General features: G+C 41.4%; 1 protein-coding gene across 1 annotated transcript in view; it reads left to right on the plus strand.

The window, feature by feature from the left end:
- Positions 1-25,628, plus strand: part of PKD1L1 (polycystic kidney disease 1 like 1) — a 118,055-nt gene that overhangs the window by 39,273 nt on the left and 53,154 nt on the right. Inside the window, exons 17-27 of the mRNA XM_012646895.1 lie at positions 151-330; positions 1,455-1,532; positions 3,768-3,910; positions 4,979-5,099; positions 7,932-8,043; positions 14,841-15,036; positions 15,854-15,910; positions 20,913-21,125; positions 22,389-22,616; positions 24,263-24,373; positions 24,490-24,647. Of these exons, the coding sequence (XP_012502349.1) occupies positions 151-330; positions 1,455-1,532; positions 3,768-3,910; positions 4,979-5,099; positions 7,932-8,043; positions 14,841-15,036; positions 15,854-15,910; positions 20,913-21,125; positions 22,389-22,616; positions 24,263-24,373; positions 24,490-24,647 (1,597 nt within the window). The remainder of the gene's footprint in view (positions 1-150; positions 331-1,454; positions 1,533-3,767; positions 3,911-4,978; positions 5,100-7,931; positions 8,044-14,840; positions 15,037-15,853; positions 15,911-20,912; positions 21,126-22,388; positions 22,617-24,262; positions 24,374-24,489; positions 24,648-25,628) is intronic.

Genomic DNA, 25,628 nt, shown 5'->3' on the forward strand with positions numbered 1-25,628 from the left:
AATATGTTTAGTTGCTGAAGACATTATTTTAGATATGCAGTGTCCAGCAATGGTAGAAATAGTTATTGATATCAACATTGGATCATTAATGCTTTAAGATAATTGTGACTTTTTTTCTTTAACACTCAGTGGCTTGGTTTATCTCCTTAGGGAACAAGAGCAGCCTTCCAGGATCAGGACCAAGTTTGAGTGCCGAGGAGGAGAGCCCCGGCGAGGGGGATAACCTGGTGGGCCCCTCCCTCCCCAAGGACAGAGCTGTGCCTGTCCTCCTGATTGACTGGCCCAAGGCCCTGGTGGGCCGAGCTGTTTTCCAAGGCTACACCTCCTCGGGTATGAATGCCTTCTTTGTATCTTGCAATTTGCAGCTGTTTCAGAGGGTTTTGAATCTCAGCCCACAATTTCTTCTATAACTTTTCATTGTAATAGATAAGTATTAATATTTGGAATTGTCTTACCTTTTCTACTGCTGCTTATCCCTCTGTGGGCATCAGCCGGAGGCTCTTTTACCAAAGGTAGAGTTAGCATCTGTTGCTACCAGGAGCTCCATGTTTGCAGACCAAAAACGGAAGACAGGTGCTGCTGAGCTGAGGCATGCTCTGCGCCCAAACAGCCTTGTGTACACATTTCTGTTATGGCCTTTTGTAGCCTGGATGAGCCATTGACATGAATTGATCAAAATGAAGCTGTTCCTAAAGAGAAATTAAATTTTTAACTGGTTATCCCAGCACAAATGTGCTGATTTTGCTCAATTTTCATAGTAATACATGTGATTTTGTCATCCCTACCAACCTCTTAGGGAGGCTCTGGATTTCACACTGTTTTTAGATGATTTCCTCCTGCCTCTTTCCTTGAAACATTTCAGGAAGTACCGTTTTAAAATTGTGATGTTTAAAAACTGTCCTGGTTCAGATCGTCAGTCTTGTGTCTTGGCTTTTCTTCTTTTCAGGGAAAGTGGTGTGCGTCAGCCTGCTAAGGAAGCAACCCCGTCCCCACGGTCAGCAGTTACACCCAGATTAAGAATTTTTTGTAACCAATATTCTGCAAAGACTTAAAAATTGCTTTTAAACACCTTAATCACACTTTATAGATAAATCAAATTTATAAAATAGCCAAATTAAATACTGAACCCAATTATAAACGCACGAAATAAGATTTTCCCAGCATTTGCGTGTTGCTTGCTTAGTGTCTTCTCTGAGCCAGGGATGACCAGTCTGTCCTCAGTATTGCTTCTACTGGGCAGACGAGGTCTGGAGATGAGCTTCCAACTCTTTAAAGAAGGCTGGTAACAAACAAACTAGTGGCATTTCCAAGTAGGAATGGCGTGTTTAACTGATACCTAGTTTACCTTTATCTCTGGGGTAAGGGCAGGCCCTATGCCCAGGGACTGTCTCTGCTGTCTTGTTTCTCAGAGCCCACCAACCGTCATTTCCATGTGGCCATGTCCTTTTCTGTAGGTATCACAGAACAGACGGTGACAATCAAGCCGTACTCACTGAGCAGTGGAGAGACGTACGTCCTGCAGGTGTCTGTGGGTATGTGATGCTGGCAGTTGGATTTGGTGTGGGGGAGCCGTAAGGGCTTTAGTTGTATTCATGGTTTTTTTCCCCTGGAAATGATAGTCACTCTGACCCCCACAGGCTCTTGCGGCTGTGTCTCAACTCACTTTACCACACACCGTTGCCCAGTTACATTAGAGGGCAGGGGAAGGGGCCTTCTGCGCCTGCGCGTTTACTCTCCCTGGGGAGTCAGGCGCACGTTTAGATCAGGGTGAAGGCTGAGCAATTCCTTTTTTCTTCAGTTCTTCGTGTGTATTTTATGTATGCTAGACAAGTGGGTAAGTTGATTGTTTCCCTGCAAATCTGTCCATAATCTCTCTATGTAAACCCCAACAAGGGATCATCGCTGTTGCTTTGTACAGTCAGTAGTTGTCTAAATTCACCCACACACTTCCTCTTTCCAGGGCTCCACATTCCTTCTTGCATTTCTGTGACTCAATCCGAGATCGTATTGTTAGGTAACTTCTAGACATTTCCTCCCATTTCTAGAAGTTTTTAGTTCTATATAACAAGCACAGAGGATACAATAATCTACAGGTAGGTTTGGCTCAACATCCACATTTTTACATCATGCATTAACACAGGATGCATCTTGCATCCTGTGTTAACTTTCTTATCACCCAAAGAGGAAAGACAAGGTTAAGTTTCTTCTGAAAACTGGGTAGGTCGGGCTCCGTGAGATTCTCACTGTTTCTGTAACCCTCTACTTGTCCCTTACGCAGCTGCATATAGCAGCTAAGCCCTGGGTCTCTGCTTTGGCACAAGGGGGCCAATGTTTGCTTTTGTTTCAGTAAATACCTTTTGCCTTCAACTGGACATCTCTCTCTTTTGCCTCTGAAATTTGTCCAAGCGACAAGTCTGACGAGCATTCTCTTAGATGGGCCACATTCCTTCCTGGTGCAGGAGATGTTTGAGCATCTCTCCCCGGCCCACAGTGCCTGGTCAGTGTCCTTGGCTGGCTGCCGTGGGCGAGCTTGGCCTCTTTTCCCCCTTCCTTGCATACCTCCCTGACCACTGACCTCTCCTCCTGTGCTCTTCTGATCACACCAGGCCACTTCATGCCTCTAAGCCTTCCCCCATGGCTGTTTCAGCTGGAATGCCCATTCTTTTTTCCTCGTCTCTTCTCGTCTCTTCTTAGCCCTGGTACACACCTCATAGCCCAAGATTGTTAACTCATATGTGTCTTCTTTGGTGGAGATTTTCCTGGTCACCTGGACAGAATTAGTTACTTTTTCCTCTTGGATTTTACCTTTGTTACAGGCTCTGTCTTCCATGGTTAATGTGACTATTAAATAAGATAATACATGAACAGTATCTAGCACAGCACCTGGTATGTAGCAGAGGCTCCATAAATGGTACTGGCTGTTACGATGATGATCATTATCATTATCAAGATCTTAAATAATTTGACATGTAAATCTCAATCCTAAAATCCATCTCAAGAAAAACATTACCCATTAAATGCTAAAAACTTTTATGTATGAGAATAATCATTATAGGGTGACCCATAATAGCAGAAAATGGAAAATACAAACAATCATTGGGGAATAATAGTTATGCATATTATAGTATACCTACTCAGTGAAATCTTATGCAGCTGTTTACAACAGTAATTTTGGACACTATATGACAACATGGGAAACACTTATGATATTAATACAGTTAATTAAAAGAAAATATAAAATTCTATCAGTGCTGTAAATTCAACTAAGCTATTCTTATGTGTGTATATGGCTAAGGCTTTAAGAGGATCCAGGAGAATGAGAAAGTTTGATTTGCTGGGCTGATGTGTCTGTTCGTGTTTTCTGCCCCTTAGACTTTGTTTTCTGTCAGGGTGGTCGTTATCTGACTTTCAGGGTAGGGAATTGGTCTGTCTGGTCCCCTTTTATCTCCCCAGGGCTTAGAATTGTGCCTGCCCCAGCTAGTAAGCACCCAGTAAGTATTGTTATATTAATGAGTGCTGTGGGCAGTGGTTCTCAAACCCCAGTACATAGAAGCCGCTGAAGGGTGTGTTAACACTTAGATTGCTGAGTCTGCAGGTCTGGGGGCCTGAGATCTCCATTTCTAACAAGTTCTCAGGTGATGCTAATGCTGCTGGTCTGGGGACCCCACTTTGAACCCCTGCTTATAAGGCTAATACTAAAAAGACTTAATCCTATGCTACTGTAATTCTCCATCATGGGTGACATCTCTGTTCATCTTTCTCTTTAGCTTCAGAGCACAGCTTACTAGGTAAAGCTCAGCTGTACTTGACAGTCAACCGAGCTCCAGGGGACGTGGCCTGCCAGGTTCAGCCCCACCGTGGTCTGGAGGCGCACACTGTCTTCGGTGTCTTCTGCATGTCAGGAAAACCGGTAGGTGGGCAACCCGCATCTGTCCTGAGAGCCCCAAGACAGCGGCAAGTGGAAGTCGCAGCAGCTTTCTGCATGAAGTGCTGTAGAAATGCAAAGTGTTGTCCTTCCCCACCTGTGCAGGACTTTGGCTGCAGCTGAATGTTGTAAGGTTGCTTAAGCATGAACAGGGTCCCCCACCCACTAATGAGAGGAATGCAGAGTGGCCCCCGGTTCTGGAGATGAGGACCCACTCACCAGGAGACATTGGGGGCCCTTGCTGCCCTGCAGCCTGGTCAGAGTAGGGGCCTCAGTTAATGCTCAAGAGGTAGGTGGGCGGGTGACCCAAAGTGAGCAGCCTGACCACCCCTTACCCAGGGTGCATCTCTAACTTGGATTTAACTCCACTTTCCTTATTTGGGCAATGGAGAAGACCATTGGGATTGTTTTGCTCAGGGTCTTGTGAGGATGAAATGAGAGGATGGGTTTAAAGAGGCAGCTGCTTCCTACTGAGGTTGGGCGGTGGGCAGGGCAGGAGGCTGCCACATTGAGACCTTGGCGCTACCCTCTCATCCTCTCGGTGTGGACACCAGCCTGTCCCTGCCCTTTTGTCCTGCCCATGCCACTCCTTCTCTCAGAAGCCTGCCCTTGTTCTCAGGAGGGGCCCTTCCTCAAGGCCCAGTTCCTGTGGGCTGCTGCTTTGAACACCAGCAAGAGCATGCCCCACCCCAGCTCCTTGAGTCTGCGTTGTGCCCAGCAGTGGGGAGCAAGGGTGCAGCCAGGTCCCCTTCACTCTGACTCGTGCCTGTCTTGAGGTCCCAGGGCAAGGAGAGCAAACAGACCAAGTGAGGGCTCCTGGATCTGTGCAAGAAGCCCTTTGGGCTCATGACAAGGATCCCTGGAGGGTGGGAGAGGCCTCTCGAGTGGGTTGTGTAGCTGGGGACACTGCTTAGTTGTTATTTACCCTGTTCCTGGCTGTAAACAATGCCCTCAGGTGCAGTGAAGGCTGCAGGTGTGTGCACACTTATTGGTGATGTCATTAACAGTGGGTCCATCTGTACTATTTTTTGCTCCCCGTGGACTGGATCACAGGACTTTCACTATGAATTTGGCTACCAGATTGGAAACACCTCCAAACACACTTTATACCGTGGAAGAGATGCCCAGTATTATTTTTCTCTGCCAGCTGGGGATCCCTCGGACAATTACAAAGGTAAGTCGTCGTGGTGCCAGTTGGGGTCACTGGCTGTGCTCACACAGAGTTCTAAACCTTTATTCCTGGTTTCCAAAAACTAAAAATTATGAAAACTATGTCTAGAAAATACAATTATTTATTCACTTTGATAAGTTTAGTACTTTTAGTTTAGGTTGATTATCTACCATTTGGTGCAGAAAGAACATTAGTAATATTATCAGTAAATTAGTTTTTTCTATCCTAAATTTTAACTGAAACTTAATGTAAATGATGAAATGCCAAACAATGTTTTTTTATGTGAATTAAATATTGAAGACCAAAATATCCCTTATTTACTAATAAAATATGTCATATCTGGTGAAACTTACATTTATTATAGATGAAACCAAATCAAGTATTCCCCCAAAGAAGAAAATGTGGGGTAAACAAATGTTGACTTAGCAAGTTACAACCTCAAAACAAAATGAATCCCATCGTGCTGACAGCTCTCTGCTCTGATGCTGTTCCTGAGGTCATGTCCAGTTCTAAACCAGCCCTTGGAACTGGGCTCAACCGAGCATATGGCAGATACAGCCGTTTAGGGAGGTATCTCGACATGCATAACCCAGGCTGGTTAAATTAGAATCTCTGGGGGTGACTTTCTAGTTTTCATTTATTCTTTAAACTTCTGGATGATTCCAATGTGTAGGCAAGGTTGAGAGTCTCTGATCTAGAAGTTTCTTGGATCTGGGATGGTTAGATTACTTCAGCTTGAAGTCTGAACTAGTTCATCCACATGATTTATTTAAATTTCACCTTTCCTTTAAGCCCGACTAAAATGCTTTCTTTTTCATGAAACCTTGCCTGTCACCTCCAGTTAGAAACACTTGCACCTTCTTCTAGATTCAAGTCAATTAAACTGAGTAAAACTTCTGTGCAGGGCACTTTGGGACCTTTGTAATCCATGCCCTGCTTTGTATCTCAATGACTTTGTACTCCCATCTGATCTTGAAGTTTCTTAAAGTCAAGCAACAAGACTAGCATGGTAGATGTTGGTTGAATGGAATAATGTAGGGTCTACCTCCATAAATCCGTAAATACTAAGATTGCCTCCATCCTCTGTTTCCCTGAGACTTTTCTCAGAACAGATGCTCATGCCAAGCTTTCCCACTTCTTGGTGTTGGATGTGAAGCCAGGGACTCATCCCAGCACCTGGGTCAGAACAGGATGTGCCCTTAGGTGAGGAGGCCCAACCAAAAATGGGCTTCCTTTTCCTGGCAGTCGGTTATGTTAAGACCTGGCATGCCCCTCCCCAGAGAGCTGCATGCGGAGTAAATGGGACCTCTGTCCACCAGGGCATCCCAGACCACAGGGCTTCCCTGAAGAAGGACTTTGTGGTAGGGCCTTACCTCTGGGTGGGAAGAAAGGATTTTTAACATAAATTGATAGAACCAAATTTTAGGTCATGTCCCAGAGCAGTGTGAGGGTTAGTGATGTTACTCAAATCCTTCATAAGCATGATATTTGGTTATAATTGTCAATATGAATATGATTAATTATGAATATCTGAATTCAAGATTTCTAAGATGGTAAACATAAGCAAAATAAATACAATCTAATAAATATTTAATACATACTTTGTCTTGTCCCATCTTTTGCATGAATGAATATGGAAAGTCTTGACTGAGACCTGCTCCTTTTCTTAGATTCTCTGTCTTGATTCGTAGCACCAACCACATTTGTAGTAGGGTTATTTGTTAAAATTGCGGCTGCCAGGGGCCCACCCAATACCTATTGACTCAGAATCTTGAGGCAAAGGCGGAGCCCAGAATTTGCTTGTAGACAAGCTTCCTGGTGACTGGGATGCAAATGTGTCCACGGGCCACATCTTGAGAAGCACCAACCTCCAAAATTAAGTCCCCAATCCTTGGCACTGGGTTTCAGGCCGAGGATGTGGTTATATAGACCCCAGGGCACACCTGTGTGTTGATCTTTCCACGTGGTTCACATGACTGTACTTGTGGCTTCACCATCTGGCCATCACCTGCACTTCAACCCCCATTTGCATGTCTCTCCACAGCTCTGGGACCCTGGGACATGAAGGAATTCCTGGGTCCCCAAAATGGGTCTTAGGTCTGTTCACAAAAACATCTCCTCAGTCAGAATTCTTCTTTACCTTTTCTCTAGACCTACTAAATTTCTATACATCATTTTGGAACTTGGAAAAACATTACCCCAATCCTTGATGGCCCATTACAGTTTGTGTTTCACTCCCTGGGCTCCCCATGGCCCCAGGCCTAACCCCTGTTTTATCGTGATTTTAGTCGGCCAGGAGGTGCCGGAGGGCAGAGGCAGCCCTGCTCACCTACAGCCCTGCATGCACACCATACTGCAGGGCCAGTGAGTGAGCGCCTGAGCGTGTGAATGAAGGAATCCCTCTCCGGCTTCTTCAGCACATGGCGGTGGCTTCTGCCTCTCAACTTTTTGAGACACCCCTGTCTTCCCCATCTGATCAGCATTCACTGCCTTGTACTGGTGCTGAGATTTTATGTCAGTGTTGAGATCTCCCCAGGAGGGTGGAAGAACCTGAAGTTTCACTCTCATGCTTTGCTTTATTTTGGAGTCCTGGTAGCATCCATCACCTTCCTACGCATATAGATCTGCTCAACACAAAGTCTGTTAACCGATTTGTTGATATCCATCCACAGTGTAAGCAACTCGGGAGGGAAAACAGCTTGCACCGTCATCCTGTCCAGAGCTGTGCCAGGACTGAGCCCGTCCTCCTGTGCCATTCACTTGCTGCCCGTGTGTGAAGAAGCATGTCTGTGGCCGCATACCCAGGCTGACCATCCTCTGACTTCTCCCTTACAGTTTTGGTTTCCACTGAGATCACAGATGGCAAAGGCTCCAAGGTACAGCCATGCGCTGTGGTGGTGACCGTGCTGCCCCGCTACCGTGGGAGTGACTGCCTGGACGAGGACCTGTGAGTAACACAACACCACATGGACATCCTAGAGCAGTGTTTGTATGCAAGTGATAGCCCTTCCCCAAGTCGTCAGTGAGTGTCAACGAGTGGCAGAAATTCATCTTCTGAGGATAAGCAAAAGAAAAAGTCGGGGATTCACCACTGCAATCCTGCTAACTCATGTCTGTGCAGGTGCTTCAGAGCCTATAAAACACTTCTTTTTTAAAAACAGTTTTATTGAGATATCATTTACATACCATACAGTTCACCCATTTAAAGTATAAGATTCCTTGGTTTTTGGTACACTTACTGAGTTGTGCAACCTTCACCATCTAGTTTTAGAACATTTTCTTCATCCCATAAAACCCTTGTACTCACTAGCCGTCACTCCCCTAACTCCACCATCCAGTTCCCTCCTACCAGCCCAGACAACCACTAATCTACTCCATGTTGACAGATTTGTCTACTCTAGGAATTTCATATAAATGGGATGGCACAACATGTGATCTTTAGTAACTATCTTTTTTCACTTGGTATATAAATGTCTTTGAGTGTCATCTATGTATTAATGGTAGCATATATTATACCCAATACTTTTTTATTGCTGAATAATACTTTATTATATGAATATATCACATTCTGTTTATTCATTCATCAATTGATGAACATGTGGGTTGTTTCTACTTTTTGGCTATAGCAAATCACACTGCTATGAACATTCATGTACAAGTTTTTGTGTGGATGTGTGTTTTCATTTTCCTTGAGTAGATAACTAGGAGTGAAATCACTGTGTCTTATGGTAACTCTAGTTTTAGCATTTTGAGGAACTACTAAACTGTTTCCCAAAGTGGCTGCACCATTATATATTCCTAGTAACAATGTGTGAGGATTCCAGTTTCTCAATATCCTAACCAACACTGGTTATTGTCCATCTTTTTGTTTATAGCTGCTGTAGAGGGTGTGGAGTGGCATCTCATTAAGGTTTGGATTTGCATTTCCCTAGTGATTGATGAAGCTGAGTATCTTTTCATACACTTTGTGTCTCTTCCCTGGAGAAATGTCTCTTCACAAACTTTGCCCATTTTTTAATTGGGTTTATTGGCTTTTTATAATTGAATTGTAAGAGTTCTTTACACACGCTCGATACAAATTCCTTACAAGATACATGATTTGCAAATATTTTCCTAGTCTCTTGTTCTCTTTTCACTTTCTTGATTGTCCAATGAAGAACAAAAGTTTTTAATTTTGATTGAGTCTAACTTATTTGTCTTCTTTTTTATCTCTTATGCTTTTGGTATTATATCTAAGAAATTATTGTTTAGAACAAGATCACAAAAATTTACCCTGGTGTTTTCTTCTAAGAGTTTTATAGTTTTAGCTCTTACATTTAAGCCTATGGTCCACTTTGAGTTAATTTTTGTGTGTAGTGTAAGGTAGGTCTCCAACTTCCTTTTCTGCATATGATATCCAGTTGCCTAAGCACCATTTGTTGAAAAGACTATTTCCCCCCACTGAATTATGTTGGACCCTTTGTCAAAAATCAATTGTCCATAAATGTTCTGGACTCTGAATTCTATTCCATTAACCTAGATGTCTCTCCTTATACAAGTACTACGCTATCTACATTACTGTAGTTTTGTAATAAATTTTGAAACTGAGAAGCCTGAGCCCACTAACTTGTTCTTTCACAAGGTCGGCTATTTCAGATCCCTCATATTTCCATATAGATTTTAGAATCAGCCTGTCAATTTCTGCAAAAACAAAACAGTGTAGGCCTGGCATGAGGGCTCCAATGCTGGCTGCCTTCCCCAGCCTTGCTCCAGCTTGGGCAAGCCAGGGCTCCAGACAACTACTGAAGGGGATAGAAGAAACAAAACAAATCAAACCAAAACAAAAGCCAGCTGGGATTTTGGTAGGGATTTGTTGAATCTGTAGATCAGTTTGGGAGTATTGCCATTTTAACAATATCAAGTCATCCAATTCATGAATATGGGATGTCCTTATATTTGTTTAGATCTTTAATTTTTTCAACAATGTTTTATAGTTTTCAGTGGGCACATCTTGTATTTATTCTGTTCAATTTGTTTATGAGCATTTTATTTTCTGTAAATTTGTTTTCTTAATTTTATTTTTGGATTTTTTATTGCTAGTGCACAGATTACAATTGATTTTATATATTAATCTTATATCCTATAAGGCTGCTGAATGAGTTTATTAGTATTAATAGCTTTTTAGTGCATTCCTTGAGATTTTCTATATATATGATCATGTCATCTGTGACTAGAGAATTTTACTTCTTTCTTTCCAATCTAGATGCTTTCTATTTCTTTTTCTTGACTGATTATCCAGGCCAGAACCCCCAGTTCAATGCTGAACAAAGTGCCAAGAGTGGAAATCCTGCCTGATCTTGTTCCAAATTTTAGGAAGGAAGCACTCAGTCTTTCACCACTTAGAATAAGTGTTAGCTGTAGGCTTTTCATAGACAACCATTATTAGGTTGAGGATATTCTCTTGTATTCCTAGTTTTTTTTAGTGTTTTTTATTATGAAATGATGTTAGATTTTGTCAAATGCTTTTCCTAGGTCTATTGAGATGATTATATGTTTTTTGTTCTTTCTTCTATTAACAAATTGCTATGGTTTGAATGTTTGTGTCCCATCCAAAATTCATGTTGAAACTTTATCCCCAAGGCAACAGTAGTATTAAAAGGTGGAGCCTATAGGAAGTGATTAGGCCATGAGGGCTCTGCTCTCATAAGTAGGACTGGTAACTTTATGAAAGGGCTAGAGCAAACTTGACAGGCCCCTTTTGGCCCTTCTATCCCTTCTTCTATGTGAGGACACAATATTAGTCCCATTGGAGGATGCAGCAACAGGTGCCGTCCTGAAAACAGAGAGGAGACCTCACCAGACCACTGATCCTGCCAGTGCCTTGATCTTGGACTTCCCAGACTCCAGAAATTCAAGAAATAATTTCTGTTCTTTGTGAATTACCCAGTCTCAGGTATTTTATTATAGTAGCACAAACAGACTAAGACACAAGTTATATTAAATTGATTGATTTACGTCACCTTTATAATCCAGAAATAAATTCCATTTGGTCATGGTATATAATATCCTTTGCCTTTGTTGCTGGATTTTGTTTCTAGTACTTTATTGAGAGTGTTTGTGTCTGTATTCGTAACAGGTATTGGCCTGTAGTTTTCTTTCCCTGTGTTGTCTTTGTCTGGTTTTGGTATTGGGGTAATAGTGACCTCAATCAATTTGGAAATGTTCCTTTGTATTCTGATATTTGGAAAATTTTGTGTAGGATGGGTATTAATTCTTCTATAAATATTCAGTAGAAATTACCAGTGATGTTATCGGGGTCTGGGATTTTCTTTGTGGAAATTTTAAAATGACTAATTCAGTCTCTTTACCATGCAAATTTTCTATTTATTTTTGTGTCAGTTTCAGTAGTTTTTTCTTTATAAGAATTTTTTCATTTCATCTACATTCTCTAATTTTTTTGCATATAGTTGTTTAATTAAAATATTTTTAATAATCTTTTTTATTTTAATGTAGTCAGTAGTGATATTCATTTCATTCCTGATTTTAATAATTTGTCTTCTCTCTCTCTTCTTTATCAGTCTAGCTAAATATTTGTCAGTTTTGTTGATATTTTCAAAGAACAAGCTTTTGGTTTCATTTATTTTTCTCTGCTTTTTTCTATTCTCTATTTGACTCATTTCTGCACTAATGTTTAGTATTTTTTTCCTTCTGCTTATTCTGGATTTAATTTGCTCTTTTTTATTTTTTCCTTGTTTCCTAAGGTAGGAAAGTTAGGTTATTGATTTGGTATTGTCTTGTTTATAGGCATTTATAGCTATAAATTTCCCTCAAGCACTGCTTTAGCTGAATCCCATGTGTTTTGGAATGTTGGTGTTTTTATTCATTACTCAACGTGTTTTGTAATTTTTGTTGCAATTTCTTTTTTGAACCATTGGTTATTTAGGAGTTCGTTGTTTAAATTTTACATATTTGTGAATTTGCCAAATTTATTTTTGTCATTGATTTCTCATTTAATTCCATCATGGTCAGAGGATATACTTCATGTGATTGCAAGAATTTAAAACATACTGATTTTTTTTTTACTGCCCTACTACTATGTGGTATATTCTAGAGAATGTTCTGTGTGCACTTGAGAAGAATATGTAATCTTATTTTGTTGGGTAAAATGTTCTATGGATGTCTGTTAGGTCTACTTGATTTATATTATTGTTCAAGTCTTACATATCCTTGTTGATTTTATGCCTAGTTATTCTATCCATTATTGACAGTATTATTATTTTTTTAATTTTCTACCTGTTCCTTCAATTCTGTCAGTTTCTACTTCATGTATATGGGACCTGTTGTTAGATCTCTATATATTTATAATTTTTTTAATCTTCCTAATGGATTAACCTATTTTATAATTAGAAAATATCCCTCTTTATTGCTACTACCTGTTTTTGTCTTAATTTATTTTTTTCTGATATAAATATAACCGTTGCAGGTGCCCTATGGTTAGTGTTTGCACGTATGTCTTTTCCCATCCTTTTACTTTCAACCTAGTTTTATACTTGAACTTAAAATATGTCTCCAGTAAACATGTTTTATATCCAATCTTACAATTTCTGCCTTTTGATTGTATTTTACAATCTATTCACATTTAATGTTATTATTGATATGGTCGGATGTATGTACACCATTTTGCTTCTGTCTTCTACATGTCTCATGAGTACTTTGTTCCTCCTTTACTGCCTTCTTTTATCCTAAGGGAATATTTTCTAGTGTACCATTTTAATTCCTTTAATGATTTTTAAGTATTTTTTGTAGGTATTTTCTTAGCTGTTGCTCTTGGGCTTACAATATACATCTTAACTAATTAGAAACAACTACAAATTTATACTAACTTAGTTTCAGCAAGATGTAGAAACTTTACTCCTATATAGATCCATTTTCTCTTCCCTTTTTGTGCTATTATTATGCATATTACATGTATATACGATACAAACCCAGCGATACAATGTTATAACTATCGTTTTGTATAATGTTATCTTTTCAAGAAACTAGAGAAGAAAAAAGAGCAAAAATATATTTTCAGAAGTGTTTTAATGTATGAATCTTCTTATTTAGTATTTCTGTTTGTCTTCATATCTTCCTGTGGGTTTAAGTTACCATCTAGCGTCATTTCCTTATTTCTGCATAGCTTCACTCCCACCCTCCTTCTTTGTATTGTTATATTACTTTTCTGTGTCTTATAGGCCCAACAGTGCCATTTTATGGATATTATTTTATGCAATGGCTTTTTAAATAAATTAAGAAAAGAAAGAGAAAGAAAAATAGAATTTGTGAAGTTAATAACGTCCAACATTCTCTGAGTTGATGTTCGTTTTCTTCCTACTTTTTTCTTTCTGTTCTTTATAATCTCTATTGTTTTGTCTTCAAGGTAACAGATTCTTTTCTCAAATGTACTTTTCAACTTCTCTTTTATTCTGATTATTGTACATGTCTTTCTATTTGTTTTTTTCTATAACTTCTGAATTTATAGCTTCTATGTCTCTATTGATATTCTTTATTTGATTAGTCATCGTTATACCTTCCTTTAATTTTTAAAAATATGGTTTTCTTTAGTTCTTTAAACATATCTATAACAGCTGCTTTGAAGTCTTTGCTAAGTCCAACATTTGTGACCCCTCAAAGGCAGTTTCTGTTCCCTACTTATTTTTCCTGTATTAGGTCACATTTTATGTTTCTTTGAATGTCTTAAATCTTTCATTGAAAGCTGGACATTTTAGATAATATATTGCAGCTACTGTGGGTACTGGCCTACCCCCTCTTCCTGGTCTTGCTGTCATTGTTTTTGTTTGGTCATTTGTTCATATGTGTATTGACTTGGCGTGACAGATTTTGTAAAGTATATTTCCCCTTACTGTGCAATATGTGGTGTTTCTGCACAGATTTATTTGTTTGTTTTTATCTTTAGCCTGGTTTCGTAGGGTCTTGGTCTGCATAAATCACTTGTTGGTCGAGGGTATGCTTAAGCATATGTGTTCAGAGCCCATAAAGCATTTTTTAATTAATTAAAAAATGATTTCTAATGTATTTACTTCTTGCAATGACTCTGTGTGGAATGTTCAGATGAAACTTTCTATTTTTATTTGGAAACTGAAGTGCAGTTATTGTGTTAAATGATGCTCTTGAGATCATACAGCAAAGAAATTGCAGAGCAAGGGCTGGAACTGGTCTTTGATCACACTCACAGGGCTCTTTTCATGATATCATGCTCCCTTTTCAAGTGTAAATAAGTGAAGTATGTTGTTAGTAAATAAGTAAATAAATACCTAGTTACTGGAATCTGAAGCCATAAACTTGTGAATTTACATCAAACCACGAGTACAGTGCAGATGCCCACTCTACTGTGGATTTGGGCACTAACTGCCAACTCCATCATTCAGAAGCTTACGAAACCCCAGCCAGCTGTGCCATGGTGCTCTCTTTGTCTGGCTCTGCACTACATTTCTTCATTGGCCATAGTGCTTTTACCCTTATCTGTTTGGCTTCTTGTGCCTTTTTGAGTTCTGATAAAAGGAGTTTTAAAAGAATTTTGGTATTATGCCTTACTGTGCCTTTTTAGAGTCTCCTCTGCACAGACCAGCTCTCCTTTGTGTCATTCTCTTTCTGCCCTGACCCACCACGAAGTGTTTTTCCCACAAATCCCATTCCACTCTTGGTAGGCAGGATGAGAAGTTTTGCAGTGTGTTGGAACAATCATAACTCCTGTGTCTCCTTCAGATATAATTCCAGCCTGAAAAGCCTGTCTATCCTCCAGCTGATGGGGAGTTACACAGAAATGAGGAACTACATCACCATGACCACTGGGATCCTGAGTCGTTTGTCTAAGGAGGACGGAACTGCCTCATGTGGCCAATGGTCACGAATACAAGATGAATTAATTTCTTCAGTATGCAAATTAGCTTTTGCAGATCAGGTATGGCCCAGAGCAGGGTGAGTTCAGCATCTATAAGCCTGTATGCAGCAAGTAGTAGAGCCTGTGACTGGTTACCACAACAGCAAGTGGTCATGCCTGTGGAATACAGGCAAAGAATGAGACCAGAAGGGCCAGCCAGCTTGGTTCCCACACAAGGCTGTGATCCTTCTAGCCTGCTAATATCTATCACCAATGAATGCTGCTGGTTTCTAAAAGACAGACTGATACAAGTCAATGGTCATTACAGACAGTTCTGCTAAAGTTTGTGTAGGGAAAAATTATGTCAATCCAATATGATTTTATTTTGTTAGCAATGATATCCTAGAGAGTTAAGTTCACGAGTATGTGCACCTTCTAAAGAAATGACCATATATTCAAATATTACTGTCCTTGCTCCTAACGTTTCTGCAACTGCTATCTTACACATGTCACCAGAGTATACTCGCACCTAAAGCACATACAATTGTAAGATACTTCACTTGAAATAATATGTTTTCTTACACCATCATTCTCTTTGACACCTTTCCAAAGTTTCACTTGCCTCTGTTCCCTTATTTCCTCTTGCCTCATGCCAGTTTCCTGGCAGTGGGGGTGAGGCTGACTAGGGGCACATCAAGGAGAGATGCTGGACTGGAAGGAAAATTGGAGACCATGGTGTGGTCTCTCTAAAGAAGGTCTGGCCTCCAGTTAGTCTCTCAGCTGAAGAGCATGGAATCTGCTCTATTTCTACATAAGCAAGCTGTAACTTTAGACCAAATAAGCTAACTTTCCTCTCTTTTTTTGTTTGTTCTCTTTTTTGCTTGTTTCTCCTAATCAGGAAGAAATGACTGATTCTGTTCTTATGTTGAGAAACCTCATAACCTTCTCTAATAAGGTAAGTGTTATCTCTTTCCAAGCATATTTTCCTACTGTTTTGCATAATTATGAGGTGTATGACCAGTTCTTCAAGAATATACTGTCCAGAGTTATGTTTTGACACAGAGACTGGAAATCTGACCTCCTCCTAAGAATCCATCTGAATGACATGGGCCATTTCAGATTATGGGTGAAGACCTTCCTTCCTTAGTATAGAAGTTTGGAAACCCGAGGTAGAAATAGGTCGGAAGAGTTACTGTCCATGCCATGGACAACTTTGGTGAGGGGATTATGCTTTTTATTAGTACACGGCATGGGCTTTTCTCATCTTCACACCTTTTCTTCTTGAGTCTCTGGCACCTTTTGTGTTGCTGTTTGAGAGATGAGCAGAGTCCCTCATCTACCACCTGTCTGCAGTCTAACTCCAGCCTCGTCCGTCCTCCACACTCTGTGTCCATGGAGCGAGTTCCCCACTCCACGTGGGCGCACCCCTCCGTTTGTGTGGGAATCCCCCCAGGTCCCTCAGCGTCCCACATTCCAGTCTACACGGCGGTGCCCTCTGGCGTCAGGCAGTGCCCAGCCCGAGTGGCTGCAGGCGGTGGTCCAGCCCCCGCCCACTTCGCCTTCTCCACAGTTTCTCTCCTTCAGTTCACCACCCTCTCTGCTGCTTCCATCTCCCCGTGATCTGCCTGTGATCCCCCACATGCTTAGAATCTCACTTATTTTTTTAAAAATCTTTCTGGTGAAATTCCACCCTCTTCCAGCTGGCATCTCATTTCTATGCTCCTCTTCACAGCAAGAAGTTAGAAAGTGAGTTCTGAGCCTGCTGTGGGCTGTACTTGCTGTCTCTCATTGCATTTTTTTTTTCAGAGACAAGATCTCGCTATGTTGCCCAGGCTGGCTTCAAACTCCTGGGCTCAAGCAATCTTCCCACCTCAGCCTCCTGAATAGCTGGGACTACAGGTACACAAGACCACACCCAGCTTCTTCGACTTCTTTTTGGTTTTTTTGTAGATAGAGTCTTGCTCTGTTGCCTGGGATGGAATGCAGTGGTGTCATCACGGCTCACCACAATCTCAAATTCCTGGGCTCAAGCGATCCCCCTGCCTCAGCCTCTCTAGTAGCTGGGACTACAGGGGTACGCCACCACTCCAGCTAATTTTTCTATTTTTTGTAGAGATGGGGTCTAACTCTCGCTCAGGTTGGTCTTGAACTCCTGACCTCAAGTGATCCTCCTGCCTTGGCCTCCCCAAGTGCTAGGATTACAGGTGTGAGCCACCGCACCCAACCCTCATGCATTTTTAAACTATGAAAATCAGGCTTTGGTCTCCATCTCCACACTGAAACTGCTCCTGCCACAGTCACTGAAGATCTGCATGTGGCCCAATCCACTGGGCCGACCTCTCCCTCCCAGGAACGTTCTGTGGGAGGCTCGCCCTCGTTTGGGAGACAGTCTCTTCTCTTGGCTTCATGACACACATTTCTTGGTTGCCTGGTGACTGAGCACTGTTGGCTTTTCCCCACCTGTGGTTATGTGGTCAGTGCCTCAGGGTTTTGTCTTGGGCCTCTTAGATTCTCTGTCCACACTTTCTCCTTGGATGATCTCATCCAGTCTTCTCACCTTAAGTGGACGTGATGGTGACTCTGCATTCTATATCTTCAACCTGAGCCTCTCTCAAGTGCTCCAGATTCATACCCATAGCTACCTACCTCGCACCTCCACCTCCACGTGGGTGATGACTGCTCAAGCCCAGCATGTGGAAGCGCAGCTCTTCTCCACCCCTTGCCACCCCGTTGCTCCTCCTGCCTTCCTCAGTTCAGTACAGGGAAGCACCGTCCACTCAGAGGGTCACATCAAAGCCCAGGTGTGCTCAGAGAGTCCTCCCTTTCATCCTCCATCCACTTAGAATTAAGTCTGATCAGTTCTTCCTCAGGAACATAGCTAGAATTTCCTGCCTCTTCCATCTCTACTGCCCCACTCTAATCTAAGCACACGTCCTTTCTCCTCCAGGCTAGTAGACTGTCTCCCTGTGTTCCCTGCCTCCTGTCTGGACGCTTTGTTATACATGCTATGAACAGCAGCCAGAGGAGCATTTTAAAAGCTGGAATTAGTAATGCCAGTCTCCTGCTTAATACTTCCTGTGGCTTCTCCTTGCATGTGTGATAAAATGCACAGGTCTTTTGTGCCTGTGTGGTTTGCTCCTTCTCACCCTTCCATCCTCCTCTCTTGGTCTTTCTACCCCTTTCTAACCATCCTCCAGACAGACTGGCTTGTTCCTTTTCCTGCTGTGTCCTCCCCTTGGCTTAGCAAAGAGCTGGAACCTTTCGTTCCACTCTCAGCTCAAACATTCCTTGCTCAGAGAAGTCTTCCTTGACCCACAATCTGAAGTCACCCTCTCCTTGTACTACCTGGGTTGTCTCCTCCGGTATTTTCACTATCAGCAGCCATCTCATTTACGTCTTCATTGCTGCTCTTCCCTTGCTGGAACGTAAACTGCATGACATCAGGGACTTTTCATTACTCTTCACCACAGAAATAACCACAGCTGTGACACATGGCAGGAGCTTGGGAGGCAGATGGGAAATGAATGAATGAATGAATGAATGATGACTGGATGGCTCTATCGCCCGCCCCCATCCCTCCTCCCCAAGTCTCATCCTCCTCTTCTTGGGTGGCTTTACTCCAACAGCCACCAGTCTGCGTAGGGAGGCCAGTCTTCCCTTGGTAGTGTAATCCTCCTCTCTTCTGACAGAGCTGTCTTCGTAGAGAACACATCTGGTCACGTCTTCCATTTGCTTTAAAATACTTGATGGCTTCCTAGGAGTTTGAGGATAAAATCTGGTTATTCGCACATCATGCACAGACTTTACCTGGCTCCAGCTTACTCTCCGCACTTCACGTTGCACACATCCCAACACAGCCAGCTTCCCTGTTCAGTCACTCTGGAAGTTCCTTTCGTCCCTGACATAGTGTGCTTTCCCTTAACCTGGAGCAGGTTACTTCTTTCTCTGGGAGTATTACTTTCTCCTCAAGTCTAGATTCAAGTGCCACCTTCTCTATGAAATCTTCACAGAGCCTGAAGGCAGAGTTCATTTGATTCTAGGCAAATTTGTACATGACTTTGTTATAGCACTTTAACACTTTTGATCTATAATTATTTTTTTTTTACATCTGCCTTCCAAATTTAGACTACTTAGCCTCCTAAGACACAAACTACATTAGTTAAAGTGACATTAGCTGCTATAACAGACAACTCTGAAATCTCAGTAGCTGAACACAGCAGAAGTTTATTCTTCAATCACACACATCCCATACCAGGTGTTCCATGGGTGATCTCCCCGATGGTGACTCGGGGACTCTGGCTTTCATCTCATGCTCCCAACATATCCACTCTGTGGCTTCCTAAGTCAGGGGAATAAAGCGTGGAGAAGGTATACTGCTTGTCCACAATGTGGCCCTGGGAGTGGCATGCCTGACTGCACTCACATTCCCCGGTGAGCACCAGTCACATGGCCTCACCTGGACTCAAAGATCCAGGAAATGGAATTACTTCCCAGCAATGACCCAACGCGAGGCTCAGGAGGATGAATGTGGTGGAGATCAAACCATCCCTGGCATAGTCCCTCTCTTGTGCTTCTCCAAACCCCAGGACCTGCCGCAGTTCTTAGCTCAGAGTGGAAAATAAAACTGCACATGATTGACTATCATTTCTAAAGTAATCATTTTTGATATTTTTGGTTAAAAATAGTAGGCACTGTGAAAAGTGGGCACACTATGTTCTTTAAAGTACTTGTTTTATTTTAGATAAAAGATGATTCTTTAAATTTTAAGTCCTATTTTGATGGTAAGTTACCTTGTGTATAAGGCCTTTAATGGTAGTTTAAATGTATTTCCAAACTAGTTTAATTTTATTGTTGGTGTAAGAATTTTATTTTAAAAGGTACTTCTAAACCACATTTTGGTTAAATAAGCATGGCTAACAGAAAATATAATCTTCATTTCATTGGACACGTATTTATTGAGCAATTGCTAGGAGCTGCTAAGGTACAAAGAAGAAAAAGATTTAGTCTTTGTCTTTTAAGCACTGATGAATGGAGTCAAATGTGGAAACAGATATACTTCAATAAATACACTAAGTCCTATGATTAGGAGAATGGCAAAATTCTGCAGAAACACAAGCAGTGGTGCAGCTCACTTTGTCTGGTGGACATTTGAAGTTGGTTTTAGAAGATAAGTAGGAAGAATCGCAATTTTATTAGACATGATAATGGTGCTGTGAGCATGCTTTTAGCACACATAATAAAGTGTTATCTATCAGTGCTACATAATAAAGTGTGGATAAAAATAATATCTGAGATTTACTTTTAAATATTTTTTTAAATATCAAGTAAGGAACATAAGAAAAAATATTGCCCATGAATGATAATTGTTAAAGTTGGGTGATGGGCATGTTGTACTACTATTCTATTCTATTTACTTTTGTGTATGTTTGGAAATAGTCCATGTTACAAGTTTAGAAAAAGAGAGAATACTTTTTTTTTAGAAAAACAGTGGATTTTGGTAGGCGAAAAGAGGGTAAATCTACTGCAGGTCTGGGAATGTGGAAGGCATCGGGAAGAAGCCACAATGTCTTGGGAGCAGGAGGAGGCTCAGCAAGGCTGGAGAGCAGAGCACATTTGGGTGATGGGAGAGAGAAGGCTGAGGGCGGAGGTTGGGGCCAGTTTGTGAAGGGATTTGCAACGTGGTTGTTGGGGTTCAAACCAAGCAACATCTTACAGCATAAAAGGCTGGTAGAGACTATTTATTTTACTTTTATCATTTTGTGAGTCAGGAAGTTGATATCAGACAGCAAATTGTTACTTGGGAAGTTGCCAGTGATCACCTAGAGACCAAACTGGACTTGCATTCAGTTCTCTTGACCCTAGTTTAGTACTTTTAATTCCCAATAATAATGAAAGAGGCTAGAATATAGACATGATGTTCCTGAAGCATTTTGCTTACATCTCTTTTTTCCACGTAGCTCAGCTTTGAGAGTGCAGTTCTCATCCTCAAATACTCCCGGACGCTGTTTGCTCAAGGCTGGTTCTCGGGGAGGTGTGTGGCTGACAGAGGCCTGAGGCTGGAGCTCGTCCTTCTCATGTCCAGAGTCTGGGACATCTCTAAGGAAGAAAAGTTGCAGAGTGAGGGCTATCTACGGGAAGAGGCAATTATCGTCATCTCAGATTTATTGCTCGTAAGTCATGCTTTTCCTCCACCCATAAAAATACTGTTTTCTTCTCCCAGGACACTAACCTATATTTATAATTGTTTCTCAAAATAGAATCAGCTCCTAAAGTGCTATGTTGACTATTCTGGGGAGCATTTCTGTATTTGGAAATTTTCATTTTGAATTTTAAGTGTTTCGTGATGGCATTGTAATGTTTCCAGTGAAACTCTGTTTCTGTTTCATCCTCTTGTGTTTTGGTAGATTTCCATTTGAGATATTTGGGACATTTGACTCCTAAACAACTATTTCTCAGGATACCTTCTGTTTTTTGAGAAATGATGTAAATTAATACAAATGATTTCTTGCATGCATTAATTTTGAAAGTAACCCTGCTGATATATAACTGCTAAAAAAAAAATCCTGAAGTTTATTTCATTTATTTCTGTTCTAGTATCTTTGAGAAATTGTCTCAGATTTTTTAAAATTTTTACCTTAGAAAATGTCCAATGCTTTCAAGAGCAGTAAGTTAATGGGCTTTTGTTCCTCTCCTGCCAGTCCTGCTGGTTTATTTAACTGACAGTTACTGTAATATTTGGGAAATTAGAAGGTAAATGAATACCCTATCAGAACCTGGTAATTACAACTGTCATTACTCATTAGTACATTTAAAAACATTTGTCGCATACCCTCCCAGCGCCGAGCCCTAAGGCCCTGTGCTCATGTTTCCTGCCAACTTTCTATGTTGTAGAAATAATCATGGTATTCTTTTTTCATAGGGTGACAACACTTAAGTGCACATTTAAGAATAGCATTTACTGGATGTTGGGCAGGGGGAGGAGGGAGGGAGGAGGAGAGGACGGGCATATGCACAAACAATGAGTGTGATGCACACCTCCCAGAGGATGGACACGCTTGAAGCTTGGATTTGGGGGGGGGGCAAGGGCAACATACGTAACCTAAACATCTGTACCCCCATAATATGCTGAAATAAAAAAAAATAATCATGGTATTAAAACTGCCTTTTGATGGGCTAAGAATCCCCAAGAAGCACAGCAGTTGCTAAAAAATGAATAAAATGTCACAGAACAAAGTGTCAAAACAAAACAGTTTGTGTTTTACTGTTATTTACCATTTATATCCTTGTACCAAAATTTTTGCTCAGGCAAATGAATCCAATCTAACTTGCAATGGGGGATCTTTTCCATCATTTTCCCCTTCTCCCCTGGTCTAGATTCCAGACACTTTGGCCATTTGTGTTGCAAACATTCGGCTCCCCCTGCTGTGTTTCAGGGCTGTCTCTCTCTGACCCACGTTAGCACTGGGCAGATGGAGTTCCAGACGCTGCTTCATCAGAACCTTCAGAGCTCCGTCCAGAGCCTGGGCTCCGTCCAGGTGCATTTACCTGGTGACCTTGCCGGACACAGTCCTGCTGGGGCAGAAACGCAGAGTTCGTGCTACATTAGTCAGCTCATACTCTTCAAGAAGAGCCCGTATCCAGGGGGCCGAGCTCCTGGGCAGGTACTTGACGGCAGATGACCTGCCACATGGAATTTGCGGTAACTGGGCTTCAGTGACAAAAAGAGAGACAAGGTTGGCACATTTGCACCTGTTTTTCAGTTCACTTAGAACATGTTATTGTCTCGATTTCTCTTGGAAGATCAGTTTCTCCAGAAAAATCCTAGCAAAACTAGGTGTCTCTGGTGCCTGGGTCGCTGGGCCCATTCAGCATTTCCTGTGGGGCTTTCTAATCCATCATGGGAGAACAAAAGCCTCGAGCAGGTTAGAGTGTGTGGTGCAGTGATGATGCAAATACAGAGTGTCACTTGAATGAAGCCGGAGAAGGGGCTGCCAAGGACACACCAGCACTCACCTCTTTTCCTTCCCGCTCACCTGAGAGGCAAGTGTGATCCAGTCCAGAGGCTGGGCTGATCCAGCACGGTGGCCCCTGGCTCCTGGGAGGTTGGGCAGAAGAGAGGACCAGGGCGATGTTAGGATGGGGCAGTCAGGGAGGATTGGCCCAGCCGCCCGGCAGTTTTGTAGACATCCACCTCACCTTCCACGTTCAGAAGCCTTGTGAATGAGCCTGGGGTCGCCATGAGTTTGGAAGGACAGAGAGTGAGGAGTCTCAGTATTTTCTGTACCTTAGCACCCTCAGCCCGGGCACAAGTTCCTGGCCCAGTGGGCACCCAATAAACATCTGATGAAAGAATGGGCAAATTCATGAAGTACATCTTGTTTTGGTTAAAAATGCTCATCTTTTAAAGCAGTTACTTTTTTTTTTAATAGGGAAATAGAAATGGCTAACCAGCATATGAGAATAATTCAAACTAACAAGCAATAAAGAAACAGAAATCAAAATGATTGTTTTTAACTTACAAAAGTGCAATTACTTAAAAATACTTACAGCTTGTGGAGGTACAGTGGGTGAAGCAAGGTGCCACTTGGTATGACCTTTCAGAAAGCACTTTGTCCACATATGTCAGGAGTACAACAGCCTGGACCACGTTGTTACGCCTGTAGGAATCTACACCAAGGAAATGAGAAAAGATCTATCCAAAGCAGTATATTTTGTCTTATTTATTTAAAACAATATTATTTATGATAACCCAAATAGAAATGTACCTAAACATTAGACATAGGGATACGATTCATTTATAGCCAATTAAAATTATATCAATCAGGGAAATTTAGTGACTGGAAGATTTTATGCAAGAAATATAGAGGATGATTATCTGCCCAGTGTGTACGTACTCAACGCATAGAAAAAGTTTGGTCTGTGACATCCGCAAATATGATCTCCCTGAGTGAAGGGATTATAGACAAGCTATTCTTCACCCTTCTGTATATCTTTCTATAACTTTCTGATTATCTACAATGAGCAGATTTTTTTTTGTATGAGCTTTCAAAATATAAAGCAAAAAATACTTCAAAAATTTTTAAATCATTAATTTTAATATGAGTAATACAAATGAAGCATCATTGCCAATCCTGCCATCCTAACTAGTAAAGCTGGCTTTATAATATTTTTCTATGCTATCCTCTGATATCAGTTACATAATTTTATATAACTGTAACAGTAGCACCACTATACTTTGTTTTCCTGCTTTTCTCATTTAAGTCTGCTGTTTGCTATCATTGCTCTGAGATGGTCTTTGTTTCCCAAGATGGGTGGAGTTGTTCGCCTCGCCCTCTACAACTGCTCCAGCAGAAGGCCCATCGGCAGACAGTGGCTGAGGAAACCCCTGACCCTGGAGTTTGAGGAGGAAGACAACCCAGTAAGGAGAGCCTTTCCCTGCTACCTCTGCTTCATTTAGCCTACGATGGCTGATTTTTCATGCATTTATTTTTCCAAAGGCAGAGTTTGCTTAACTTGTTTTCCTTTTGATGGCAGGATCATAGAAGAAATAAAACAACATTTGTATTGCTTCGGAATAAAGTGAATTTCCATCAGTTCATTGGACTTTCTGAAAACCCCCAGGAATCTCTACAGATAGAAATCGAATTTTCTAAGCCCATCACTAGAGCATTTCCCGTCATGTTGCTAGTAAGGTGTGTTGATGGTGATAGTTACAGTGGGAATGAGATTGGAGCAAGAAATATCATATTTAAGGATGTTTTGTGAAAAAAAAATCAATGAATTAAATTGTTTTTAAAGCAATAATGAAGCTCATTGTCTAAAGAAATTGTTATATATTCTGCTATTCAGACAATAAGCTTCCTTGCTTTGCTTTTTGAGATTGGATTCCTGCCTGTGAACATTTATTGGCGTGAGAAATATCTGAATTGCTAGTAGTAATACACACGATCTTATTTAGAAATCTAATTCTCTCCAGTATAAGGCTGGGCCAGAATTCTTTTATTTTTTTCTTTCTTTTCCCAAAAGGAGAAAATGTGTTCAAATCTATGTATCTAAGGAAACTTGATAAATCATCTTTCTCATGGATGTTAAGTTCATGAGACTTGGGCGGGCCCCATTTTACAACTAAATTACATAAGAAGGCTAAATAAGTGGATATTGAAAAGATTCTTTGGAATCATACGTTAAAAATGCTAGTGGAAACTACCAGTTTGCGGAGTTTGTGGTAGGTCTGGGTGGGCAAAGTCTTAATCATTTCTCTTCTCTGAGTCCCATGTATTCCGGCCGTCTGACAAAAGTGTTAGCTATTTGATTGCTCCCGATTGACTAGGTGGGTATCTCGGCTAGTTGCAGGGTACCCATGTGCAAGGCTGTATCTTACGCAGGTGCTGTCCACACAGCCCTGAGCAAGAGGTTTAGGCTCTGTCATTGGCTGGACTCTGCCAAATGAGCTAAGCCCTTCAATGTCTGCAAGTATCTATTTGCTGAGTTTAGATTTTAACTTAATTCTTTTAATCATACACAGAAAAGGTAAAACGCTTCTGATAAATTTCTTAGCCAACTGCTTTGTGCTACTGTTCTTTATCTGCTCACAGGTTATGCAAAGAGTTAACACAAACATGCAATGTGTGCACTGCCGTAGGGCCCTAGCCACGCGGAGCCACTGCTATTCA

This window comes from Propithecus coquereli, unplaced genomic scaffold, assembly GCF_000956105.1.
Source record: "Propithecus coquereli isolate 6110/MARCELLA unplaced genomic scaffold, Pcoq_1.0 Scaffold252, whole genome shotgun sequence".
Taxonomy (NCBI): Eukaryota; Metazoa; Chordata; class Mammalia; order Primates; family Indriidae; genus Propithecus; species Propithecus coquereli.